The sequence below is a fragment of the Diceros bicornis genome, chromosome 22 (assembly GCF_020826845.1).
Source record: "Diceros bicornis minor isolate mBicDic1 chromosome 22, mDicBic1.mat.cur, whole genome shotgun sequence".
NCBI classification, from domain to species: Eukaryota; Metazoa; Chordata; class Mammalia; order Perissodactyla; family Rhinocerotidae; genus Diceros; species Diceros bicornis.
This window is the reverse complement of record NC_080761.1, coordinates 38,545,731-38,570,208: the sequence shown is the minus strand read 5'-3', so window position 1 is coordinate 38,570,208 and position 24,478 is coordinate 38,545,731. Positions and strand designations below refer to the sequence as shown.

At 34.6% G+C, this 24,478-nt stretch overlaps 1 protein-coding gene across 3 annotated transcripts in view; it reads right to left on the bottom strand.

Moving 5' to 3' along the window:
- CCDC171 (coiled-coil domain containing 171) overlaps nucleotides 1-24,478 on the bottom strand; it is a 300,588-nt gene that overhangs the window by 67,353 nt on the left and 208,757 nt on the right. For all 3 annotated transcript variants that reach the window (XM_058565834.1, XM_058565832.1, XM_058565833.1), the window contains 2 exons: nucleotides 24,410-24,464; nucleotides 5,461-5,592 (listed from right to left, as the gene is read on the bottom strand). In XM_058565834.1, coding sequence (XP_058421817.1) covers nucleotides 5,461-5,592; nucleotides 24,410-24,464 — 187 coding nt within the window. The remainder of the gene's footprint in view (nucleotides 1-5,460; nucleotides 5,593-24,409; nucleotides 24,465-24,478) is intronic.

Genomic DNA, 24,478 nt, shown 5'->3' with positions numbered 1-24,478 from the left:
ATCCAGGCATTTGTGACAACATGGATGGACATTGAGGGTATAATGCAAAGTGAAATAAGTCAGAGGGAGAAGGTCAAATACCGTATGATTTCCTTCATTAAGTAGTAGATAATAACAACAATAAACAAACACATAGGGACCGAGATTGGATTGGTGGTTACCAGAGGGGAAGGGGGGAGGGAGGATGGTGAAAGGGATAATTCGGTACATGTGTGTGGTGATGGGTTGTAATTAGTATTTTGGTGGTGAACATGATGTAGTCCATGCAGAAATAGAAGTACAATGATGTACACCTGAAATTTTTACAATGTTATAAACCAATAAAAAAAAAAAAGAGTAAAAAAAAAAAATTTCCATTCAAAATGGCTGGTTTTCATGCTTTAAGAAATAATCAGATATCTGAAAATTCACTTATGTGAATGGAATAAGATGAAGAAGAAGATAACTAAATAATATGATCTTTCAAGTGAAATTGCCTAACATCTCTTTAATTTTCAAAAATGGAGAAACTTCTTGCACAGCATTTAGAAGTGTGCTGCATTATGCAGCATAACAGAGAACACATGTACAAAATTACCGAGTGATGCTTGATATTTTTATTCCCTGACAGTGTAGGTACAGATATTTATTTCTTCCTTCTATACATAAAAAAATAATAACAAAATTCCCTTCAAGATGCTCTTTATGATTTAACTTTATAAATACAACAAAATAGCTGGAAGAAATTTCTATGCCTGGAAAATAAGTATAAATGTATAAAACCATGGTATCCCAAAAGTCGTAAGTATAACACATAATGAAAAACCATACCAAGTAAGGACTATATAATGACATGGTGGGTTAGGGGTGATTAAAGGATTACTGTATTTATGGTGAAGACTCTGTTGTTTAAAATCTTCATAAATAAATGGTTTCACAATGAAGCCTTTCTAATGAAGTGTTTATAAACATATATTTATAAAATATACTACACTTCCAGGGGTATAGTTATTATGCCTTAAATCTTAAACACTTTTATGAGATGGTTTGGGGGACTTTTTCTTTTAAATGAAGTGAGCCTAGAAGTAAAAAAATTGATACCAAGTCTCATAAGGGCATGCACAACTTAATCAAAGCAGCTTCCTGAGTCAAAGTGTCCAGCGTCTGAAATCAAGTCTTCATCACCCACACATACTGAGGGCCTCCTCTGTGCTGGGCATGGTCCTGGGCCCTGAGGATGCAGCAGGGAACAAAACCAAGTTCCTGGCCTCATGAAGCTTTCGTGTTAGTGGATAGCTAACACATATTGAGCGTATACAATGTACCTGTCACTATTCTACACACTTTAAATGTATTAACCCATTTAATCGCCACACTAACACTGAGTTAGAAACGTTTGTTATCTTCATTTTACAGATGAAGAGGCTGAAATACACAGTTTAAGTAACTTTCCCAGTTAACCTCTTTTGGATTTCTATTCTCTCCACTATTTCCTCATAAATGAAACTGTATTCTACAGATAGACCCCAGGTTTATTCTTTTTCCCTCTTGGCCATCTTAAAACACACACACACACACAAAACAGTAAGCCATGGTTTACAAAAGGCAGAAGGGCATGATTAAAAGCATGAATGGACCAGTTACCCTACTCACTGGATATGTGACCTTTAGCAATTTTCTTCATCTCAAGAAACTGCAGCATCTTCCTTTGTAAAATGGATAAAAGCAAAGCACCTATTATTCATAAGGTTGTTGCAGGGATTAAATGAGATAGCAAATGTAAGGTGCTTAGCACAGTATCTGGTACAGAACAAGCATTCAACAAATGTTAGCTATTACTATTGTTCTTTGTTGTTTATTGTTGAATGGAGATGGAGACACAAACAAACATTTATTGGATGTCTGCTAATATTTGCTAGATATTAAAAGCATTACACGTCATAATTATTAAACAAAACACAATTCAAAGTACAAGATAAGGAGTAACAGGTATTATTTTTATAACGTGTGGGCAGAATATTTTTTATTACAAAGTCCTCTGCATTCACACTGTACTGGACTTTTCAGCTAAGGATAACTTGTCTAATCTCAGTGTTTTTTTTTTTTTCCCCAGTATTCTAGTCGGCTGATACGCTGTTATTTGGGAGATAAAAGCACAGGTATAACAGTTCTTATTATACTGGAGGGTTTCGTTGGAGACTTGGCCTCATTGGAACATCAAGCAACATGGAAAAGTAAATAGGGAGCTAAAGTTGATCTTGATTAAAATTATTTAAAGCTTTTGGGGCCGGCCCGGTGGCGCAAGCGGTTAAGTGCGCGCGCTCCGCTGCGGCGGCCCGGGGTTCGCTGGTTCGGATCCCGGGCGCGCACCGACGCACTGCTTGGCAAGCCATGCTGTGGCGGCGTCCCATATAAAGTGGAGGAAGATGGGCACAGATGTTAGCCCAGGGCCGTCTTCCTCATCAAAAAAAAAAAAAAGAGGAGGATTGGCGGATGTTAGCACAGGGCTGATCTCCTCACAAAAAAAAAAAAAAAATTATTTAAAGCTTTTGAAGAAACAAGGAAGAGCGAAGGAACCAAATGGAAAGATATAAAGAAAAAGATCCTAAATAACATGCCTCAAAATAAAACACACACACACACCCCTTAAAAGCAATGAAAACAAGACACTGTGGCTTACTTCATCTTTACAATGGGTCCCCTAATGGCTGCAACAATAACAGCCCACACACATTGCCTGCATTCTTTCTGCTAGCACTGTGCTCTCGACTTGACACGCATTGCCTCACGCAATCCTACTACCAGCCTGAGAACTGGCTGTAGAAAAAAATAGCATCCCACTTTTTTGCAGATAAGGAAATTGAGGCTAAAAGCTAGCAAATCTCAGAGACTAGTTGAAGGAATTTTCTCCTGTAGGAGAGCATCAATCCTGTGCACTTCTGGGTCCAGAAAGAAAAGGTAATCCACTCATCCTCCTTGCCTTTCAGTCACGCTCATTGGTCTTCCTTCCATGCAGGATTGTATCTACAATAAAGCTTGCACCATTAGAAGAGACAGACAGTCTAGGAAAACTTCAGCTCCAACTGCTCTAAATGATGGTTATGAGGTTGGCCAAATGGTTCACACACTACCACATCCTGCACAGTGATCCTCTCCTCATCACAATCAAAGGACGTGCACTCTAAATAGTCCACTTTATCAGCACAGAGTACAAAGCTAAACAAATACTGAATTTCCAAATATGTAGCCACTCAGCATAAATACACACATTTATATACTGCAAAAAGGTGAAAAGTAGATTTCTATAATATTAACCTGTCAAATGGTAACAAAATTTTTTATCTGTGAATTTGTCCACAATACAGCATAAACCATGACCTACATCATACATAGAAGCATAATGAATATTTTGTAAATGGAAGAAAAATTCCACTATAGATTTCAAAAGTTTTACTCTTACCATTTAATGTCTAGATTTTCTAGTGTCAGATTTTTCCAGTTCAGGCTTTGCACTCAAATACACCTAGACTTAAATTCAAGCTATGGGCCCTGCCACTTACTGGCTGTTGATCTGAGGAGAATTAACGGTTGTTTTTCAATTGTAATGTCATCTTTTTAACAGGTCCTTTGTGAAAATGAAGTGAGATCATGTATTTAAAGAGCTAAGCATGATACCTAGTACATAGTAAGTGCTCACTGAAATGTAATTAAGGTCTTCAATTACTACAGTGCCTTTCTTCTCAAAGTACTCCAAAGCATATCACAAGTTGTGTGTCTGTGTGTGTCTGTGTGTGTGTGAGAAACACGATTATGGCCCAAATCATGTGTTCTTCTCTGCATGGAATACTAAACTACAATATATATTACTAAACGACAATGTACATTATAGCATCTCAATGCAAAACTTACCCAGGTATGTAGGTATGTGGCAATGTGCATAACTATTTTTATTAGAACTTGGAAAGAATAGTAGTTTAAAATATGGGTCTCTACATATCCTTCTTGCTATTCACAGATGTCAGAACCACAGAGAGTTCATGCTTTCCCCCCAAAAATGGCATTCCTAGGAATCAGTCTTTTTCCAAATTACCAAAATCTTGCGTTTAGGGGAAGTCTTTATTTGTTAATTGTGACAAGTACTAAGCCCTGTGAGATTCTGAATCAAGATAGCCAAGTAAAGGATTATTTTACAGCCACCAGAAAAATCTCGAATCATATTGTACTCGTAGTTACAATGAATTCATAAATAACGGTAATCAAACTTAAAACATACATCTTAATCTTGTACTAAATAACAGTACAGTATTCTAGCCTATAACTGAAAATAAAAATATTTTATGCTTAGTTTTACAATTACATATATATTTTAGATATATTGGTGGACAATCTAACGAAAGAAATGCGTATTTTTTCTTTGTAGAGCATTAATTTGGATACTAAAAACAAATTAAATTAGGGTATGGAACATGTAGAAAAAATTAACATAGCTCCACTTGGACCGACATTAATTTTACACAAAATTAAAATTTCACAGGATCAAAAACTGAAGAATGAAAAAGTTTACTTTAAACCTCAAAATATGAAACAGAGACCGAGTTTTAAGAGGTATTTCTCTTTTAAATATACTGAATAATCTAGAGTGCTATTGAACAAGGACAATCTCTTCTGAAATATCAGGCTCCATATAGCTTATGTAATGTAGATAGATTTTTCTAATAAAGGCATTGGGCATTAAAAGGAGAATAAAGCACACACTGAACTTTGTTTTGCCCAATTAAAAAAAAATTTTAACCCTAAGGAAAAAAATGATCACAAGAACACAATTGTAATCTAGAATAGAAAGATACCTGCAGCATCTGAAAATGAATACATTTTTGAAAATAACTTTATTATTTTAAAGTTATTTGAGGTTTTATGATTTGGGGCTTTGAGTTTTATAAATGAAATAACCTAGTCTGCACACATTACAATGTTCATTGAAACTAAACTTTAAAGGGTAAAATCCTCTTCAATGCAAAGTACAGTTAGGTTCTAGATTTGCTGAAATTAAATTACCACCTAAAAAATGTTGGATATATTTTGAAATTAACATTGAAAAATTTCAAATATCTCTCCCAATAATTTATCTAAAGTGATTTATTTTCAAACAATAAGAGCAACAAATTGAGACTGGCTTAAAGAGGTAACAGCCTAGCGTCTTATTGTCCTCTGCTAATAGGAAGTATGTTCTTTTAATACTGTAGTTAGCTATAAAACACATATTTTTCCTTGGTAAAAATACTTTTCTGGTTTAACAGACTAGTTCTAGACCTTAAAAGAAAACAACAGTTATTTGTAAAATGTAGTGTTATATGATAAAAGAAAAATTATTTGCATCTCCTTTAAGTTATTCACAATACTTGGAGGCTTTCATTCTCTCCAGTTAGTGCAATTTATTTTTCTACCCGTCTCGGCAGCAAACAATGTTATTTAGACTCTAACCTGGCACGCTACAACCTCTGGCCCGCCCTTGAGCCCCTCCATTGCAAAGGTCTCCAGGTGCAGTTTGGGTAGCTGCAGGGTGAAGTCATTCCTACTTGCTGCAGTCCGTGACAGCGAGATCTGATCTCTGACCTAAAGGGAAAAAAACAGCATCAATGGTAATTCCCCTTCAGACACATTAACTGGGATGAACTGGGTCCCCTTGAGCCCACTGAGTGGACTTGCATTGATCGCTGGACCTGAAATCCATGAATAAATTTAGGACTAATTGATTTTTCGTTGCAAATAAATCTCTAATTCAGAGTGCTGGGGGAGAATATTAAGAAGAAAAAGCATCCTCCTGCTTGAAACGAGAGAGGGAAGAAGAGTCACTGGAGCTCTTCTGATCAAGAGGTTTTGAATTATTTTTTCACTGTTCCTCCCTCGAAAGAAAAAGGAAAGAAGGAAAAAGCATCCACAAAATCTAAAACAAACAGCAATCTCCTAACTACTATCCCTTTCTTAATAACATGTGTAATTTAACTGGTATTAATTGATATATATTGGACAAGATAGTTATTAGGTACTAGTCTTTGAAAAGAAAACTTCAATAACATGTACCCTGGAATAAAAACAAATATACTCAACACATGAGGAGACCTGAAAATATACTAGTAAGAGGTTTGTTTGCCCTTTTTACTCTTATTAAACTTGAGTCTTAACAACTAAATACATATAAACCAACTTGGTCACCAATTTCTAAATAAGATAATGGATAAAATCAGTAGCATGTGTACTATATTTTAAGCATTTGTAAAGGTAACAATACAAACATATCACAGATACAGGAGAAATACCAATTGTCCAGCCAGTATTGGAATCACATGCAGTCGATATTACACTGCCACCTTCTGGACAAAAGAGAAAATACTCCTTATATAATATAAATAGACACAAGAAAATGTTCAGAAACAGATATTTTCATTTTTAATTTCTAAACTTAGTAAAAGCCTTAGAATTCCACAGTTTAGTTAGTTTTTAAGATCAGTAAGCTCTCATTTTTAATCATATACTTTAATGATAGAAATTTTCATATGTAAGCGTATTTTCTAACTGTCCTTATGCCTGAATTGGTTTTAAAAATTTATCTCTTCGCTACCATGTATTTGATAAATATTATACAACTAGCTTAAAGCTACAGGATAAAAAGAGTTCTTATGAAGTAGCAAAGGTCAAGAATGGGGAGAACTAAAAAATAACACTAATTGCTCAAATAAATGCATTTATATTTCTACTTTTACTTGAGGAACTTCAAATGTAACTTGGCAATAATATATGTTAGAAAAATCTCTCCTTCATTTTTCTATTCTATTTGGGCAGCTTGTAAAACTGTTTGAATTATTTCTTATTTTATGAACGAACTATCGTACTACATAGGGTTTCCTTAAATCAGCAAACACACAAACATATGATGACATCTTTAATTGTTCACACAATTCTATGGGCATAAAAATCCTTATACTCCCAAGCAGATGTGAAGAATTTCTGTCAATGAGTGAACGTCAAAGTGTAGGCTGTAAAACATACACTATAATGCAATTTTTATAATAGTGTGAGTACTATCTGAATGCTGGAGTCCCAATTTAGAACGTATATTTATCTGTAACAAATATTTTCCAGTCTTCAGTCAGGATGGGAATGCTTTTAACTTACTTAACACAATAAAATAAATCATATTTTGCAAATATATTTGCTTTAGGTTTTATATTTTATATATATATATATGGAAACCTTGTCTTGCTTTTGTTTGTCATCAATGGGCACTCAGATAAAAGAAAACATTAATGTGGATTAAGGTACAGAGAATTTATCAACATCAAACCACTAGTGTTTTGCCTTCTACCCTTCTGAACCATAGTCAATAGATCTAAATATTTTACTGCACCCTGGCCAATTCATTGTTTGATGTTTAAAAACTCACCCAGAATCAAAGAAAATTTATTAAATTTGAGCCCCCAAATGAGATACTATTAGCTTTGAAAGTCAAGTTTAACTGCGATATTGATGATTCTCTTTTTTCTGTGACAAAATTCACTAGGGAAATCCTGGATGTCAAAGTACAAAAGCAGATTACTAATACGGGCAAAGCAGGGAGGGGGGACCATAAGCAATGTAGGTATAATCCACAACACAGTTCGAGCACTGGAGGTCCTTTAACCCCGTTAACATCAGGCACCATACTCCATCTGTGACGCTTGACATACAGGAACAGTAAGCCACATTTTATATTCTCTAAATAAACTTTCTGAACCATATTTGGCATTTAAAACTGTGATTTATTGTCAATTTAACATTTTCACTGCAACATTATCTAATCTGTCAAATTAAAGAATTCTTTATATTAGATAGGAAAAAGAAAACTCAAAATTCAGTTGTTTTGCTAAAACCCAATGATGGGCATCATGATTACAACATTATTTGAATAATATGCTTGCTTTAATACTTTCATTTAATTATAAATTATCTGTTGAATGTTGACAGTGCCATCAAGAGACAGTGACCCAGGATATATAATAGATATAATATCACAAATATTTCTACTAAAATTTGAGTTTTTTCCACTTTTAAATTAAACCAAAACTTTGAGAGTAGGCATCTAAAATGTTCTCCAAATATTTCTAGAAAAAGTTTTTTTTAAGTCTTGAAAAAGTATTGGCTAGGAATTCTTTCATTTTAATGGGTAAAGGGAGTGAAAACATGAGGTTGAGAGAATACAAAACAGCAACACTAGGACAAGAAAAAATATGATGGTGCATGCAGCAAAGGACCAGGAAGAAAAGATGACAAGGAACAGAAAAAAACTAAAAGGTGAAAGGGAGAGACTGTTCAGAAAGAATGCAAGAGGCAAGTTTGAATTTCAGGGTGTGAACAAGGGTAAAGAGAGAAGAGATTCAACACAGAACAGTAAGAAAAAGGACTCTCCCTTATTGCATTAAATTAATCCATGAAAAAAAAGAACAAGCAGGCTGAGAACAAAGTAACTAAAATCAGAAAAGAGATAAATGGGATTTCTTTAGGAAATACTGCCCATTATACAAAATTATTCCTTTCAAACATAAGAATCTAAAATAAATTTCTTCACTGGCAAAAAATTTTTGAAATAACAATATTAGAATAGTAAAATAATTTTTTTCTAAAAGAAAAAGTAGCCTCACTTTTTAAAATACAGATTTTAGTGTGAATTAGGATTAAAACAACCATCACTTGTCTATGAATTAAATTATAATTTCAAATTTCAAATTAATTTTAAGTTAAATTTCAGAAGTCACTTTAATTCTGTTACAGCACATCATTATTCATCCTATAATTAAGATTCTATATACCCTTTTCACTGTGATTTATTTATAGATGTAAGTGATAAAAAATATATATACAATGTTTTTCTACTTCAAAACAGCTAACAGTTCATTTTTAACCTATAATGAATTTTTTCACAGACTATCACAATGTAAATATCAATTGTTAAATTATATACATTTTTATAACATTCTATACAACTGTACAATTTTATAATATTTTGACAAAGAATAAAGAAAAGCATACCTACATTACTCCATTCTAAAATTTTGATTTTTTAGAGTTTACTTTTTCCCTTTCTTATTACATACTTTCAGAAAGCACATATTTCTAATAAATTTGCCATAAGAAACAAGAGATACATAGAGAAAAATAAATGAAACTTTCTAAGAAGTCATAACATTGTTATAAAATATATATTTATTTTATTATAACAATCTAGTTCCAGATTTAAAGTAATTCATAAGATCCATGTTGTACTGTTTCTATTCCTCTGATTAGCCTTTCCTCACAAGCCACCAATCTGTTTTCTAATTTTCTGTACTCCTGCCGTAACACCAAAAAAAGCTATTTCTGCTAGATATATTAACTATGAAATTAAACTAGCCATTTTTAGAAAAACTGCTCAATTCTTAAAATGTGAACGTGCATCTTTTATTATGCACAGCCATAAACCCCTCTGGACCCAATGTTCCAAAAAAAAAAAGCCTTATGAAATGTAGTACTAGCTGTGTTTTTACCAATAGGATACCAAGGAAGAAGTAGTAAGGGTTATAGGTAAAAACTCAGAGACACTTAACACATATAAAAAGATGTATACAATGCCTGAATCTTAAACGCCTAGGAAAAGTAACTGATATTAGGACTTTACATCATATTCTTAACCTGCCTAAAATTTTATTTACTCCAATCTATTACGGCCTCCATTGATTCAAAATAAACCTTCCTACCAGAGTTATTCCCATCAAATGCAGACCTCTACAATACTCCTGTAGCCTCCATTCTTAACATTCTGTGTTCATGTTTTACTCTGCCTCCATTCCCTGCCTTCCTTTGTCCTACTCTGTCCTCTGTACTTTCTTCTACTTCTTTTGATTCCTTGTCGCTTTCCCTTCTGTGTTTTTTTTTTTTTTGTGAGGAAGATCAGCCCTGAGCTAACATCCATGCTAATCCTCCTCTTTTTGCTGAGGAAGACCAGCTCTGAGCTAACATCCACTGCCAATCTTCCTCCTTTTTATCCCCAAAGCCCCAGTAGATAGTTATATGTCATAGTTGCACATCCTTCTAGTTGCTGCATGTGGGACGCGGCCTCAGCATGGCGGGAGAAGCGGTGCATCGGTGCGCGCCCGGGATCCGAACCCGGGTCGCCAGGAGCGGAGCGCGCGCGCTTAACCGCTAAGCCACGGGGCCGGCCCTCCCTTACTGTCTTTATTCTACCTTTCACCCTACACACTAGAGCAGCCTATGCACTATTTTTCAACCTATGCACCAGAGAGCAGTGTGTAGTTGGCACTCTACAGCCCAGGGACCAACTCCAGCCCACTGCCTGTTATTGTAAATAAAGTTTTATTGGAACACAGCCACACCTATTCATTATGTATTGTCTTTGGCTGCTTTCCTGCTACAACAGAGTTGAGTAGTTGAGACAGAGACCATATGGTCCACAAAGCCTAAAATATTTACTATCTGGCCTTTTACAGAAAATGTTGGCCATCCCCTGCCTTGGAGATGTAGAAGGAAAGACAATATTTTTCACCATCTATAAAGTTTTTTAAAATGACCACATCTCACCAGAGAATGTAAGAACAATTTCTACTGAGTGAACCTTCTATGACTAATATAGGGTGCCATCTCGCAGACAATTTCTGGCTCCTTTTTGCAAGTGTTTCACGAAATAAGTGTACTATCTCCTGATGTATTTTCAAGTTTTACATAGTCTAATACACAACTTGACTGACTCTAACTTTCCTGGCACAACTACTATCACCCATCCTAATACCTAATCAACAGGAAATTTGGTTAAATAAGTAGCAGAGGCACACAGGAAAGCCTTTCGTAAACAGAAAGAGAAGGGAATCAGCCAGAGTTAACTGTATACTCTGTAATAACACTAGTAGCAAGAAAAACGCTATGCATACAGAGGCTCTTAGTAAGTATATGATCAAATAAGAATGTCATTCCTAACTCACAAATTCTACAAGGCAGTAGAAAGAGAAAATAATAAAAAAGATGTTTAGACAGTTCCAGGACTCTGGTATGTGCCTAGTGACAGAAGCAGGGATTAAATCATGTCAATACATTGGAAATGACATTCATGAATTGGATAGTTATATCCAAATGGATATTTCCCTCTTTCTTTTACTTGTTCCTTAATACTATTTAATTAATGAAATTGATAGAGTACAGTACTATTTCTGTTAGTAATAATACCATTACTACTTCCAAAAATATGTTATACTTTTCAAAGTACTCTCCATGCTACCTCACTTGATTCTGCCATCCACCTTGCAAAATAGCTATTGCCATCCCAAATGTGAGGATACTGAGTCCAGTGTTCTTAGCACCAAATAATAATGCCTCTTGATATTTATCATGAACAGTTAATAGTTGAGGAAACTGTTAAGATTTTGGTACTTCTTCCATTTCCCTACCTAAAAAACAACACTATTTTTTTTTTCCTTTTCTTTGCCCCTTGTTTGGCAATCTTAGCAAAAATGTTGAAGCTTCATAAAAGTAGGTTTGTGATAAGCAATGGAGACTATTACTTAAACATCCTTATTTTCTTCAGTAGTTTCATTGGACCTGTGGGCATTCTCATTCACTCACGTTTTCTTTCTCCCACCCTTCTCCCCTCCGACACACACACAGTTATTACACTGAGAGACAAGTTACCTGTGCAGCAATCATCCTCATACAATGGTTACAATCTCACATGGAAGATCCCCAAACTACGATGTCCCAAGATACATGCAACAGTTCCTGCTGTGCCCCATACCTACGGGAAGGAGACCTGGGCACTCTCGCAGAAGAAGCAGGCACTCCACTGGTGCTGCAGCAAACACAGACACTCATAATGTGAAAAGAAGGAAGTGAGAAACTAGCCTTCTTTTACTGGCAGGTTATTTAACTAAACCTACAACTCTGGAGCAGAACCAGAACTCTCCAATGACTGCCAGCTGCCGTCACCAGAAAAGAGGGCAAAATCCACCACCACCACAACCACCCCACACATCAGAGTTACATCCCAATTATGGAACTGAAACACTGATCTCTTGAATCAAATTACCAAGCTGGGTACACGCCAATTAAGGATCTGAAAAACTGACCCCTCAAATCAAATTATCAAGCTGGGAAATAAGGTGATTTAATCATGGACATCTTATAAAGACACCAGGCAGCATGATGAATCTGTGGTGTAGGTTATATACTATAAAATGCATCCCACAAATAGATAACTGTGACCTTGAGCTATTTAAACAAACATAAAACCCATACTTGAAAATAGAGAAATGTATTTATGAATTGTTACAGACCTCCACACAGAGATATTTTCTTTCCCAGGGTAAATTATCTCAAAGGATAAAGACAGATGCACAATGAAATTAGTTATTTAGATGTGTTTAAGCTAAAAACTGTTAAGCACACGTACATGACATTGTGTAGTGTCTTATCTTTAGTTTGTCAAGGTTTGTAAATCCCTCTTGAGCTGGAGTACCATTTTTAGCTTGGCTAGGTCAGAATGACACTGAACGATATGAATGATGACACACAAGACAGCTATATGACAGAGTTGTCATCAGCAAGCCAGCTGTGCTAATACTTGTATGTCCTGCACAGCTGATCTCCAGACCAGGATCAAGAAACTCAGAATGGAGAGAAGTTCACAGATTATAAGTAACATTTAGAGAGTCATTAATGAGTCACTAAAAATTGGGTTTTTAGAGGCAGAAGATCATGTTTCAACTCTTAAAATACTATCAGTTTCATAAAGTAAAAATTATTCTATGGTCTTTGACTCCTTATAAATGCACTGAAAACTAAAAATCAGAGATAACTATGTGTTATCAAATATTCTGGTTAACCATTTTTAAGATAAGATTATAAAATCACATTTAAAGATTTGGTATGCAGTGTCTTCACTTGTCAGATAACTGACTCTATTCTATTCCACAATCCACCCTAACCATAGAAGTAATCATCTTTCTATTTCATAGGAGTCAAAGTGGCTGTTACCTATAAATTCGTTGTTAGCATATCTCTCTTTCCTAGAAACATTCTTATAAATGAATTTAGGTTTTCTCTTCTAGCTCTTGATTAGGCAAAATAAACACACATGCTATTTTTAGCATCAAATAAACAAAGCAGGTTACAATATCAGCAAGACTTCCATTGGAATCTAGAGATGGCTTTAGTTATGTTTAGAGACTGGGTGATGGTAAAAGTTTGACTCTTTCAACAAACATTTGTTAAATGCCTACTGGGTACCAGGCACTTTGATAGATGCTGAGGATATAAAAATTAAGGAGACAGAACTCCATCCCTCAAGGACTTCAAAGTCTACTGGCATAATTAATCTCTCAAAATGCATTTCCTAGCCTCCCATTTATCTATAATGTCTTGTTTCTCCTGTCAATTGCTATATAGCCTTCTTTCTTTGCCAGAGAGTATTATGTTAATCAATCTCAAACCTTTATCTTTAGCCCTGACTTTTCCCCTGAGGTTCAGACTCACATATCCTGCTGATCACTCCACATTACATTAAACTCGGTATTTCCAAAACAAAACTCATCATCGTCTCCCTTCTTCTCCCTACTAAAAAAAGTCTGCTCCTCTTTTTGTTTTCCTCCTTTTGTATTCCTCAGTTAATACACTGTCCCATCCTGGGAATCATCCTCCCCCTGCCTTTCTCATCCTCATATGTCATTTTACTAAATAAGCTTCATATCCTTTCCTCTAACATCACCTACCATCACTATCCTGGTTCAAACTTCATCCAGCCTACAAATTCACAGCTCTTAAAACCACTTTCATTACTCACTGCATCCAGTCTGCAAATCTGCCCCCCAGAGCCCAAATTCAATAAGGAAATCTGACCACATCACTCCATAGTCTAAACCCTAGTTTACTCCCCACTGCCTCCATGACAAAGACCCAAGGTTCTTAGAATGGCAAAAAGGTTCTTCCATGACCTGGCTCCCACCTGCCTCATTCAGCCTCATCTCTTGCACTCTCCTTGCACTTAATTCTGAACTGAGGATATCCAGCTATTCATGCTTCTATGAACTTGCACATGCTGCTCTCTCTGCTAGAATGCCTTTCCCATCTTTCCTCACACTTCAAAGCCCCATCCAGGCATTAATTTTCTTACAAGAAACCTCCAGCCAACCCCTGGGTTTTCTAAGTATGCCTCATAGATGAGTAACTCTATCTAAATGGATATGGAACCGCATCTTATGGATGCATATTTACCATGGTATGCTGGAATTATCTGTGTCTCTACCTTGAGAGAAGGGACTACAAGAAATATAAATATTTCGCAGGAGGAGAGTACAGTTCCTGGCACATAATATATACTCAAAAAGCATTTGTAGAACTCAACTGTTTATAGCAAATATTATGTTTTACGATGGATTAGAGGTTTTAAGTAACTTTACTGTAGAAGAAATCCAAAAGGGTGTCAGTAAAAACTCCTGTGACTTCCTAGTTACTGTTCCAGTGTCATTTCAGCCTGATAAATTTACAGGATTTATAGATGTAAGGTGTTCTATAGTCTTTTGAGGTTTCTGAATTGTGACTTCCTATATTATCTTTTAGACGATTTACTAAAAAGGCATGTAACACTTCTCAGTAAACACTCAGAGGTAACTTTAAAGTTCCTGTTACACTATGATCATATACAGGAAACACTTTAGTTAATTCTTCCAAACTTGTAAGACTCAAGCCTCAAGAATCCAGTCACTCTGTTAATTCAACAACAGCAAAAAATTGCTATAAAAAATGTTCCGATTCCAGACACACAGATCAATGGAACAGAATGGAAAGCCCAGAAATAAAACCACACATATACGGATAGCTAATTTTCGACAAAGGAGCTAAGAACATACAATGGAGAAAGGAAAGTCTCTTCAATAAATGGTGTTGGGAAAACTGGACAGCCACATGCAAAAGAATGAAAGTGGACCATCTGCTATCGCCACTCACAAAAATTAACTCAAAATGGATCAAAGACCTGAAGGTGAGACCTGAAACTATAAAACTCATAGAAGAAAATATAGGCAACACACTATTTGACACTGGTCATAAAGAAATCTTTTCGGATGACATGCCTACCCAGACTAGGGAAACTAAAGAAAAAATAAACAAGTGGGACTTTATCAGATTAAAGAGCTTCTACAAGACAAAGGAAACCAGAATCAAGATGAACAGACAACCCACCAGCTGGGAGAAAATATCTGCAAAACATATATCTGACAAGGGGTTGATCTCCATGATATATAAAGAACTCACACAACTGAACAACAAAAAAACAAACAACCCGATCAAAAAATGGGCAGAGGAAATGAACAGACACTTCTCCAAAGAAGATATACAGATGGCCAATAGGCACATGAAAAGATGTTCAACATCACTAATCATCAGGGAAATGCAAATCAAAACAACACTAAGATATCACCTCACACCCATTAGAATGGCTATAATCACCAAGACAAAAAACAACGAATGTTGGAGAGGATATGGAGAAACAGGAACCCTCATACACAGCTGGTGGGAATGCAAACTGGTGCAGCCTCTATGGAAAATGGTATGGAGATTCCTCAAAGAATTAAAAATAGAAATACCCTATGATCCAGCTATCCCACTACTGGGAATCTAGCCAACGAACCTGAAATCAACAATCCAAAGAAGCTTATGCACCCCTATTTTCATTGCAGCATTATTCACTATAGCCAAGAAGTGGAAGCAACCTAAGTGTCCCTCGACTGACGATTGGATCAAGAAAATGTGGTATATAAATACAATGGAATACTACTCAGTCATAAAAAAGACAAAATCGTCCCATTTGCAACAACATGGATGGGCCTGGAGGGTATTATGTTAAGTGAAGTAAGCCAGAAAGAGAAAGACAAACACTGTATGATCTCACTCATATGTGGAATATAAACCAACACATGGACAGAGAAAACTGTTTTGTGGTCACCAGGGGCAACGGGGGTGGGGGGTGGGCACAAGGGGTAAAGGGAGACATATATATGGTGATGGACAAACAAAAAAGTACAACCCAAAATTTCAGAATGTTAAAAACTAAATTAATATTATTATTAATTTTTTAATTAATTAATATTAATTAATTAATATTAATATTAAAACATCAATTAAAAAATGTTCAGATTCTTCTCTATATTCAAATTTTACCCAAATATACTTACTTTCACCCCCAACTATAGTAAACAAAGACATCTCTCTATTAAGCACTTGACGAGTACCCAATAAATACTTATCTATTCATATCTAACCCTAAATAATCCAGACATTATCCTATCCATCCAGTTATACCCTATCCTGAATATTATTTTAATATAATTATTATAGTTTCATTTTTTTCCACACAATAAAAATACTTAAGCATGTTTAGAGAGGCTCTTAATTTTTTAAACATTCAATTCCTGGGGCCAGCCCCATGGCGTAGCAGTTAAGTGCGCGCTCCGCTGCTGGCAGCTGGGGTTCGGATCCCAGGCACGCACCGATGCACCGCTTGTCAAGCCATGCTGTGGCAGCGTAACATATGAAGTGTAGGAAGATGGGTATGGATGTTAGCCCACGGCCAGTCTTCCTCAGCAAAAAGAGGAGGATTGGCATGGATGTTAGCTCAGGGCTGATCTTCCTCACAAAAAAAAAAAAATTCAATTCCTGACAGCCTATGTTATCAGCAATATTAGAAGCCTACTGGTAAAGATATTAGAAAAATAAAAGTATATAATTTTAGTGAGTGATGTTAAAGAAAATGGTAGAGCAAGGAACTCCAAAAGCCAGTCCCTCCACAAAAACTGCAAATAAACTGGCAAAATTTCTCAGAATCAACTTTCTCAGAACTCTGGAAAACAACTGAAAGTTTACAGCAACCAGGCAAAAAACTTAATCAAGAAAAAAAACAGCTGAGTCTTGGTATTTAAGAAAATCTCTGTCAAAATAACAACTGACCACTAGGTTAACCAAACAGAGATTTCAGTGGCCACACACGACAAAGAATACAGACTTCATAAAATTAGTTCAGAAAAGTCACTAAACAAACAACAACTACTAGAGTATGCAGAAACAACAAACACTAGAGATGGGGGAGAATCTGATTTCCAGAGCTGCCACTCCATAATATTCAAAATATCCTTTTTCCAACAAAAATTATGAAGTATGCAAAGAAACAAATTATGGCCCATACACAAGAAAAACAGAAATTAATAGGAACTGTCCCTGAGGAAGCCTAGACATTGGATTTACCACACAGCAATTACTTTAAATATTCTCAAAGAGTTAAAGGAAATCACGTATAAAGACCCAAAGGAAACCACGCAAATGATGTCTTCCAAAAGAGAAAATATAAATAAAGAGATAGACAGTATAAAAAAGAACCAAATAGAAATCTTGGAGTTGATATATTCAAAGTGCTGAAAGAAAAAAAACCTGTCAACCAAGAAGTCTATATCCAAGAAAAATATTTTTCAAAAATGAAGGAGAAATTAAGCCATTCCAAGATATACAAAAGCTGAGGGTGTTCATTACCACTAGACTTGCCTTAGAAGAAACGCTAAAGTAAGTGCTTCAGCCTGAAATGAAAGGACACTAGATAGGAACTCAAATCCACATGAAGAAATAAAGAAGACTTGTAAAGGTAACTGCACAGGTAAACATAAAAGTCAATACTGATGTATTCTTGGTTTGTAACTCCTCTCTTTTTCCTATATGATTCAAAAGACAATTACATAAAACAATAATTATAAACTATGGTGATGGGCACACAATGTATAAAGACATAATTTGTGACAATAACAACATAAATGGGGGGGATAGGGTTATACAGGAGTAAAATTTTTTTATACTATTGAAACTAAGTTGGCATTAATTCAAACTAGACTATTGTGAATTAAGATGCTAATTGTAATCCCCAAGGCAACCACTAAGAAAATAACTAAAAATATATAGTAAAATGAAGGAGAAGGGCATCAAATATTATACTAGAAAACATCTATCTATCACAAAAAAGGGGAGGGGACTAACACAGGAATTGTGGAACCATATAGATATAATACATATAGAAATAAAGGAAAATGGCAAAAGTCCCTCCGTATCACTAATTACATTAAATGTAAATTGATTAAACTCCCCAATTAAAAGTCAGAGATTGGTAGAACAGATTTAAAAAACATGATTCAACTATCTGCTGTCTGCAAGAGATTTACCTTAGATAAAAAAACACAGATAGGTTGAAAGTGAAAGAATAAAAAAAGAAATTCCATGCAAACAATAACCAAAAGACAGCTAGAGTGGCTATACTAATATCATACAAAATAGACTTTAAGACAAAAATTTTTACAAAAGACAAGGAAAGATATGTAGTGATAAAAGGGTCAATCCACCAAGAAGATATAACAATTTCCAGATACATATGCACCTAACAACAGAATCTCAAAATATATGATGAAGGGAAAAGTAGTTCAACAGTAATAGTTGGGGACTTCAAAAATCGCACTTCATTAATGGATAAAACAACTACACAAAAGATAACCAAGGAAATAGAAGACTTGAACAACACTGTAAACCAACCAGACATAACAGACATATATAGAATACTCTACCCAACAACAGCAGAATACACATTCTTTTCAAATGCACAGTAACATTCACCAAGGCAGATCGTATTCTGGACCATACAACAAACTTTAATAAATTTAAAAGAATTGAAATCAAACAAAATATCTATTCAAACCATACAGAGTTACATTAGAACTCAACAGTAAAAAGATACGTGGAAAATGCTGAAATATTTCAAAAACTAAACAACACAATCTTAAACAATGAATATGTCAAAGACGAAATCACAAGGAAATTAGAAAATACTTTGAGATAGATGAAAACAAAAACACAACATAGTGGGCTGGCCCCGCGGCTTAGCGGTTAAGTGCGCGCGCTCCGCTGCTGGAGGCCCGGGTTCGGATCCTAGGCGTGCACCGAGGCACCGCTTCTCTGGCCATGCTGAGGCCGTGTCCCACATACAGCAACTAGAAGGATGTGCAACTATGACATACAACTATCTACTGGGGCTTTGGGGGATAAATAAATAAATAAATAAATAAAAATTAAAAAAAAAAACACAACATAGCAAAAGTTATGAGATGCAATGAAAGCAGTGTTCAGATGGAAATTTATAGCTGTAAATACCTACACTAAAAAAGAAAAAAGATCGCAAATCAAAAACTTAAACTTCCATCTTAGGAAAATAGAAAAAGGGAAGCAAACTAAACCCAAAGCAAAAAGGGAGGAAATAATAAAGATTGGAGCAGAGATAAATGAAATAGACAATAGAAAACCACTAGAGCAAATCAAGAAAAGCAGATTTGGTTCCTTGAAAAGATCAATAAAAATCGACAAACCTGAACTAGACTTGCCAAGAAAAAAGATTAATAAATTTATAAAATCAGGAATAAAAGTAGGGACATACTACTACTGGCCTTACAAAACTAAAAATATTTCTAAGAAAAAGAACACTTATATGTCAACAAATTAGATAACCTAGTTGAAACAGACAATTTCCAAGAAAAATGCAAACTACCAAAATTTACTGAAAAAAAAACCCAGAAAATCTGAACGGGTCTATTACAAGAAAAGAAATTGAATCCATAATCAAAAAACTTCCAACAATGAAAAACCCGGGACAAGAGGGCTTCATTGGTGAATTCTACCAAATGTTTAAACAATTAACACTAATCCTACTCAAACTTTCCCAAAACACTGAAGTGGAGGGAACACTTCCTAACTCATTCTATGAGGTCAGTATTACTCTGATACCAAAGCCAGACAAAGATATCACAAGAAAACTACAGACCAATATCTCTTATAAATATAGATGCAAAAATCCTCAAAAAAAAAAAAAACTAGCAAACTGAACCCAATGGCATATTCAAAGGATTATACACATAACCAAGTAGTATTTATACCAAGAATGTAAGGATAGATCAACATATATATAAGTCAATCTATGTAGTACACATTAGCAGAATGAAGGAAAAAAAACATGATCATCTCAAGTGAGACAGAAAAAGCATTTGACAAAACCCAAAACCCTTTCATCATAAGAAAAATTCAAAAAACTAGGAACAAAAGAGAACTTCCTCAACCTGATAAAGCACGTCTATGAAAAACCTACAGCTAACATCATACTTAACGGTGTAAGACCAAAAGCTTTCCCCTAAAATTAGGAACAACACAAGGATGTCTGCCGTCATTACATCAATTCAACATTATATTGAAAGTCCTACACAGGCAATTAGATAAGAAAAAGAAATAAAAGCCATCCAAAATAGAAAAAAAGAAGTAAAACTATGTTTACTTGCAGTTTACACGATCTTATATATAGAAAATTCTGAAAAATCCACAAAAAAATTATAAGGGCTAATAAATTCAGCAAAGTTGCAGAATACCAGATCAACACATAAAAATCAGTTACATTTTTATATGCTAGCAATTAAGAACCAGGAAATGAAATTAAGAAAATCACAAAGAATAAAATACTTAGGTATAAGTTTAAGCAAGAAGGTGCAAAACGTGTACACTGAAAACTACAAAACATTGGTGAAAGAAATTAAAGAAGATCTAAGTAAGTGGAAAAACATCCCATGAATTGTGAGACTTAATATTAAGATGGTAATACTTCCTTAGTTGATGAATAAATCCAAGGCAATAACTACCAAAATTCCAATTACTTTCTTCTTCAGAAATGGAGAAGTTGATCCTAAAATTCATATGGAATCACAAGGCACCCTGAAAAGCCAAAACAATCTTGAAAAAAGAACAAGTTGGAAGACTCAAACTTCTCTATTTCAAAATTTACTACAAAGATACAGTGATCAAAACAGTGTGATACAGATGTAAGGATAGGCATACAGATCAATAGAATAGAATTGAGAGTCCAGAAGTAAACCCACACATTTATAGTCAATTGATTTGCAACAAGGGTGCCAAGATCATGGAATGGGGGAGAAAATAGTCTTTTTAACAAATAGTGCTGGGATAAATGGATAACCACATAAAAGAAAGAAGTTGGGATCTTTACAACACACCATATACAAAAATTAACTCAATATGGACCAAAGACCTAAATATAAGAGTTAAAAGTGTAAAACTCTTTGAAGAAAACCTGGGGGGAAATCTTCATAACCTTGGATTTGGCAACAGATTCTTAGAGATAAGACCAAACACACGAGCAACAGAAGTAAAAAACTGGACTTCATCAAAGTTAAAAATTTTTGCGCATCAAAAGGCATTATCAAGAAAGTAAAAGAACAACCCACAGAACACGACAAGCCGATATAAGGTGTTACTGCTTACCGGCTACTCGGTTTCGTTTTGGGGTGATGAAAATATTCTGGAATTAGATAGTTGTGATGGTTGCACAACACTGAGAATGTATTGAAAGCCACTGAATTGTACACTTTAAAATGGGTACTTTTTAAAAGTTCCATAGTTATGGGTTTTCCAAAATACAAAAAGCAGCTGAGAATTCAATTAGAGAAGTGTGTGGATAAAAAATGCACCTCATGAAAAGTTGTGATGATGATTTTGTTTTCTCTTGCTCTTGTTTTGCTTAATCCCAATAACCTGAAATTAGCCCAAAAAACTTTCTTAATAAAAAGTTACCTTCTCGGGGCCGGACCCGTGGCTTAGTGGTTAAGTGTGCATGCTCCGCTACTGGCGGCCCTGGTTCGGATCCCGGGCGCGCACCAACGCACCACTTGTCGGGCCATGCTGAGGCAGCATCCCACGTACAACAACTAGAAGGATGTGCAACTATAACATACAACTATCTACTGGGGCTTTGGGGAAAAAAAAAGAAGAGGATTGGCAATAGATGTTAGCTCAGGGCCAGTCTTCCTCAGCAAAAAAAAAAAAAAGTTACCTTCTCGCCTACGTTAAAAACGGATGTAATAAAATATATATATTTAAATGCAATTAAAATAAAACTTCTGCTTCTTTGACAAGAAGTATATGCTTTTAAACGAAAATGACTGGCCTTTCTTATTAAATACTAGCATCAATCTCAAGCGAGATTTAAAACAATATCTAGTCAATCGCTTTGTATTATACAGTTTTAGGATTTGAAAAGTTGAATGAAATGTGTCAAGTTTAAAAATTAACAATATTAACAAAAAGTAATTGCTTTTCCTAAAAATAAACACATTCAGTTTCAGTTCTTTAAAATGTTAGAAAAGAAATAACGTTTACATGAAAACCACTTCTTTCTATTTGATTATTGTCAGAAGTTAGTATTAAAATTCAACCCAGAAGGTAAAAATAAGTTTTATTCTAGGACAACTGATGTGAAAACACATGTCCTTGAGAAATATAAATAGCTATACTATTCGACTATGTACAGAAAACTTTGCTAAGGAGTTCGGATGTAACCACAACCATTTTCACAGTACCAAGAAAGAGCCTAGACCCTCCTTCTATACTACTCTTAGTTTCTCCAAGACAGAGAAATGCCACTGGACAGTCCAAGGTGACCAGAAAAACAGACCTGCGAACTCTGGCATGAAGACAGGTGGGCTGCACCAATCTGAGAGCTTCAGAGGGACTCTGGGCCACTTCCTTGTCACCCATTTGTTCTCACCCAAACTTTGTAGAAAAGAGAATGAGCCCAGTAATCAATTAGCCTTTCCTAAGTTTTCAAGTTTGAAAAGTAACTTATAATTTAAAAATCATTATATAAATAGAAATTTCCAAAGACATAAATCAAAATAATTAACTATTAAATTTGAAGGGAAAAAAAGCCAGAAAGCTAAAGTAAATCTACAGTAACTGTAGGCCAATTCTGCAGACTGCTTTCTTTCCATTAAGATATGAAAATCAGAAGATGGACTGCAACTGAAGAACTGTATGATTATAATTATCCTATTGCAATCAGTTGTTATTATATTTAAAATATATATTTTGCCATTCTCATAAGGAAAGGATAAGGTACAACATTTATATTTCACATTGACGTTGGTTTTTCTCTGATGTCAAAGTCCAAGACAGCTGCTATCCAACCTTTTTTTTCCTCCAGCTGGGAAGATGAACAAACAATTAGATTTCAAAGGCAACATTAATTGTGTAAAAAGGTATGCCATATTTATGATATAATGGATTTTTCCTATCCAAAGTCTCACCAAGTACAAAAAAATCTAATGAAAGATGTCTCTTTTCCTATAAATCTAAATTTCAGATTTCTAGCATATATGGATTTGATGTGACTATATTTAAACTACACTGACTGGTTAAACTTTTTAAGTAGGGAGAGGGAGAAGTCATAGTTTCAAACAAATATTACTTAAAAAAATAGCACTCAGAATATTAGATCTTTTTCCAAAATGCTTTTGGTCACATGAAATAATGCTAGTCACTTTCAATATCAAAAGTATACAGAGGCCCAGTGTTTCTAAAATGTTAAAATGTATTAAATATTAGTTTGTTCATGTTTATTTATTATCTCCTTAAAAGGGTTAGTTTTAAGGGTATTTTTAAGTGATTTACAAACTATATTATATAACAAATTTGATTCACAAAATTATTCTAAATATGATTCATTCATAAATTCCATATATCTTAAAAGCACTAGGTATTTATATTTTCAACATATTTTCTATTAGACAATAACAGAAATACATAAATAAATTTCTCTATTTTTAAATAATGAAATAGTGAATACACCTTTGAATCTGAAACACTAACAAAATATACAGTTAGTTAATATATTAAGTTTTTAGTAATAGCATAATATCCTTGTTATGTTGCTCATCACTACAAATTAAAAGTAAATTTATCATATAGAAGTAATTAAATTTCAGAATAATATAATAATATTAAATATATTAAATTTCCACTATAAAAATACATTCTTATAAGAAAGTAAATTACAACTTGAAAAACATTAGTGCCTAGTTAAGTTATATGAGTACTGTCAAATAGATTATGTCTCTCTATATACACATACAGGATAGCAGGTCTAAGAGCGGTAAGAGGTTCGACAGTGTGGTCAAACATTTTATCATTATGAGACACGTAAGAATCTTAATGACCTCTGGTTCACGCAGCAAAGACCACAAATAATTCAAGTGCAATTATACCAGTTTGGGGAAACCACTATTTTCATAGTTTTACCAAGTACATAAAGTAAATTCTGAAAAATAGTTATGCAATACAGCATTGTATAACACAAATTTTCAGCCATTTGAAAGAATCTTCTGTTAATTTATTTTTAAGGAAGTACAAAATGAATTAAAGTACTTTGCAGTTAATAAAAATAATGACTGGGAGAACTGCGTCATAACACAAATTGAACAATATTTAAGAAAAATTACAGTACCTTATGAAGCATATTTTCAACTGTTCTCATATGATTAGCAACACATTCTTTGTCTCTATAAAAAAATAC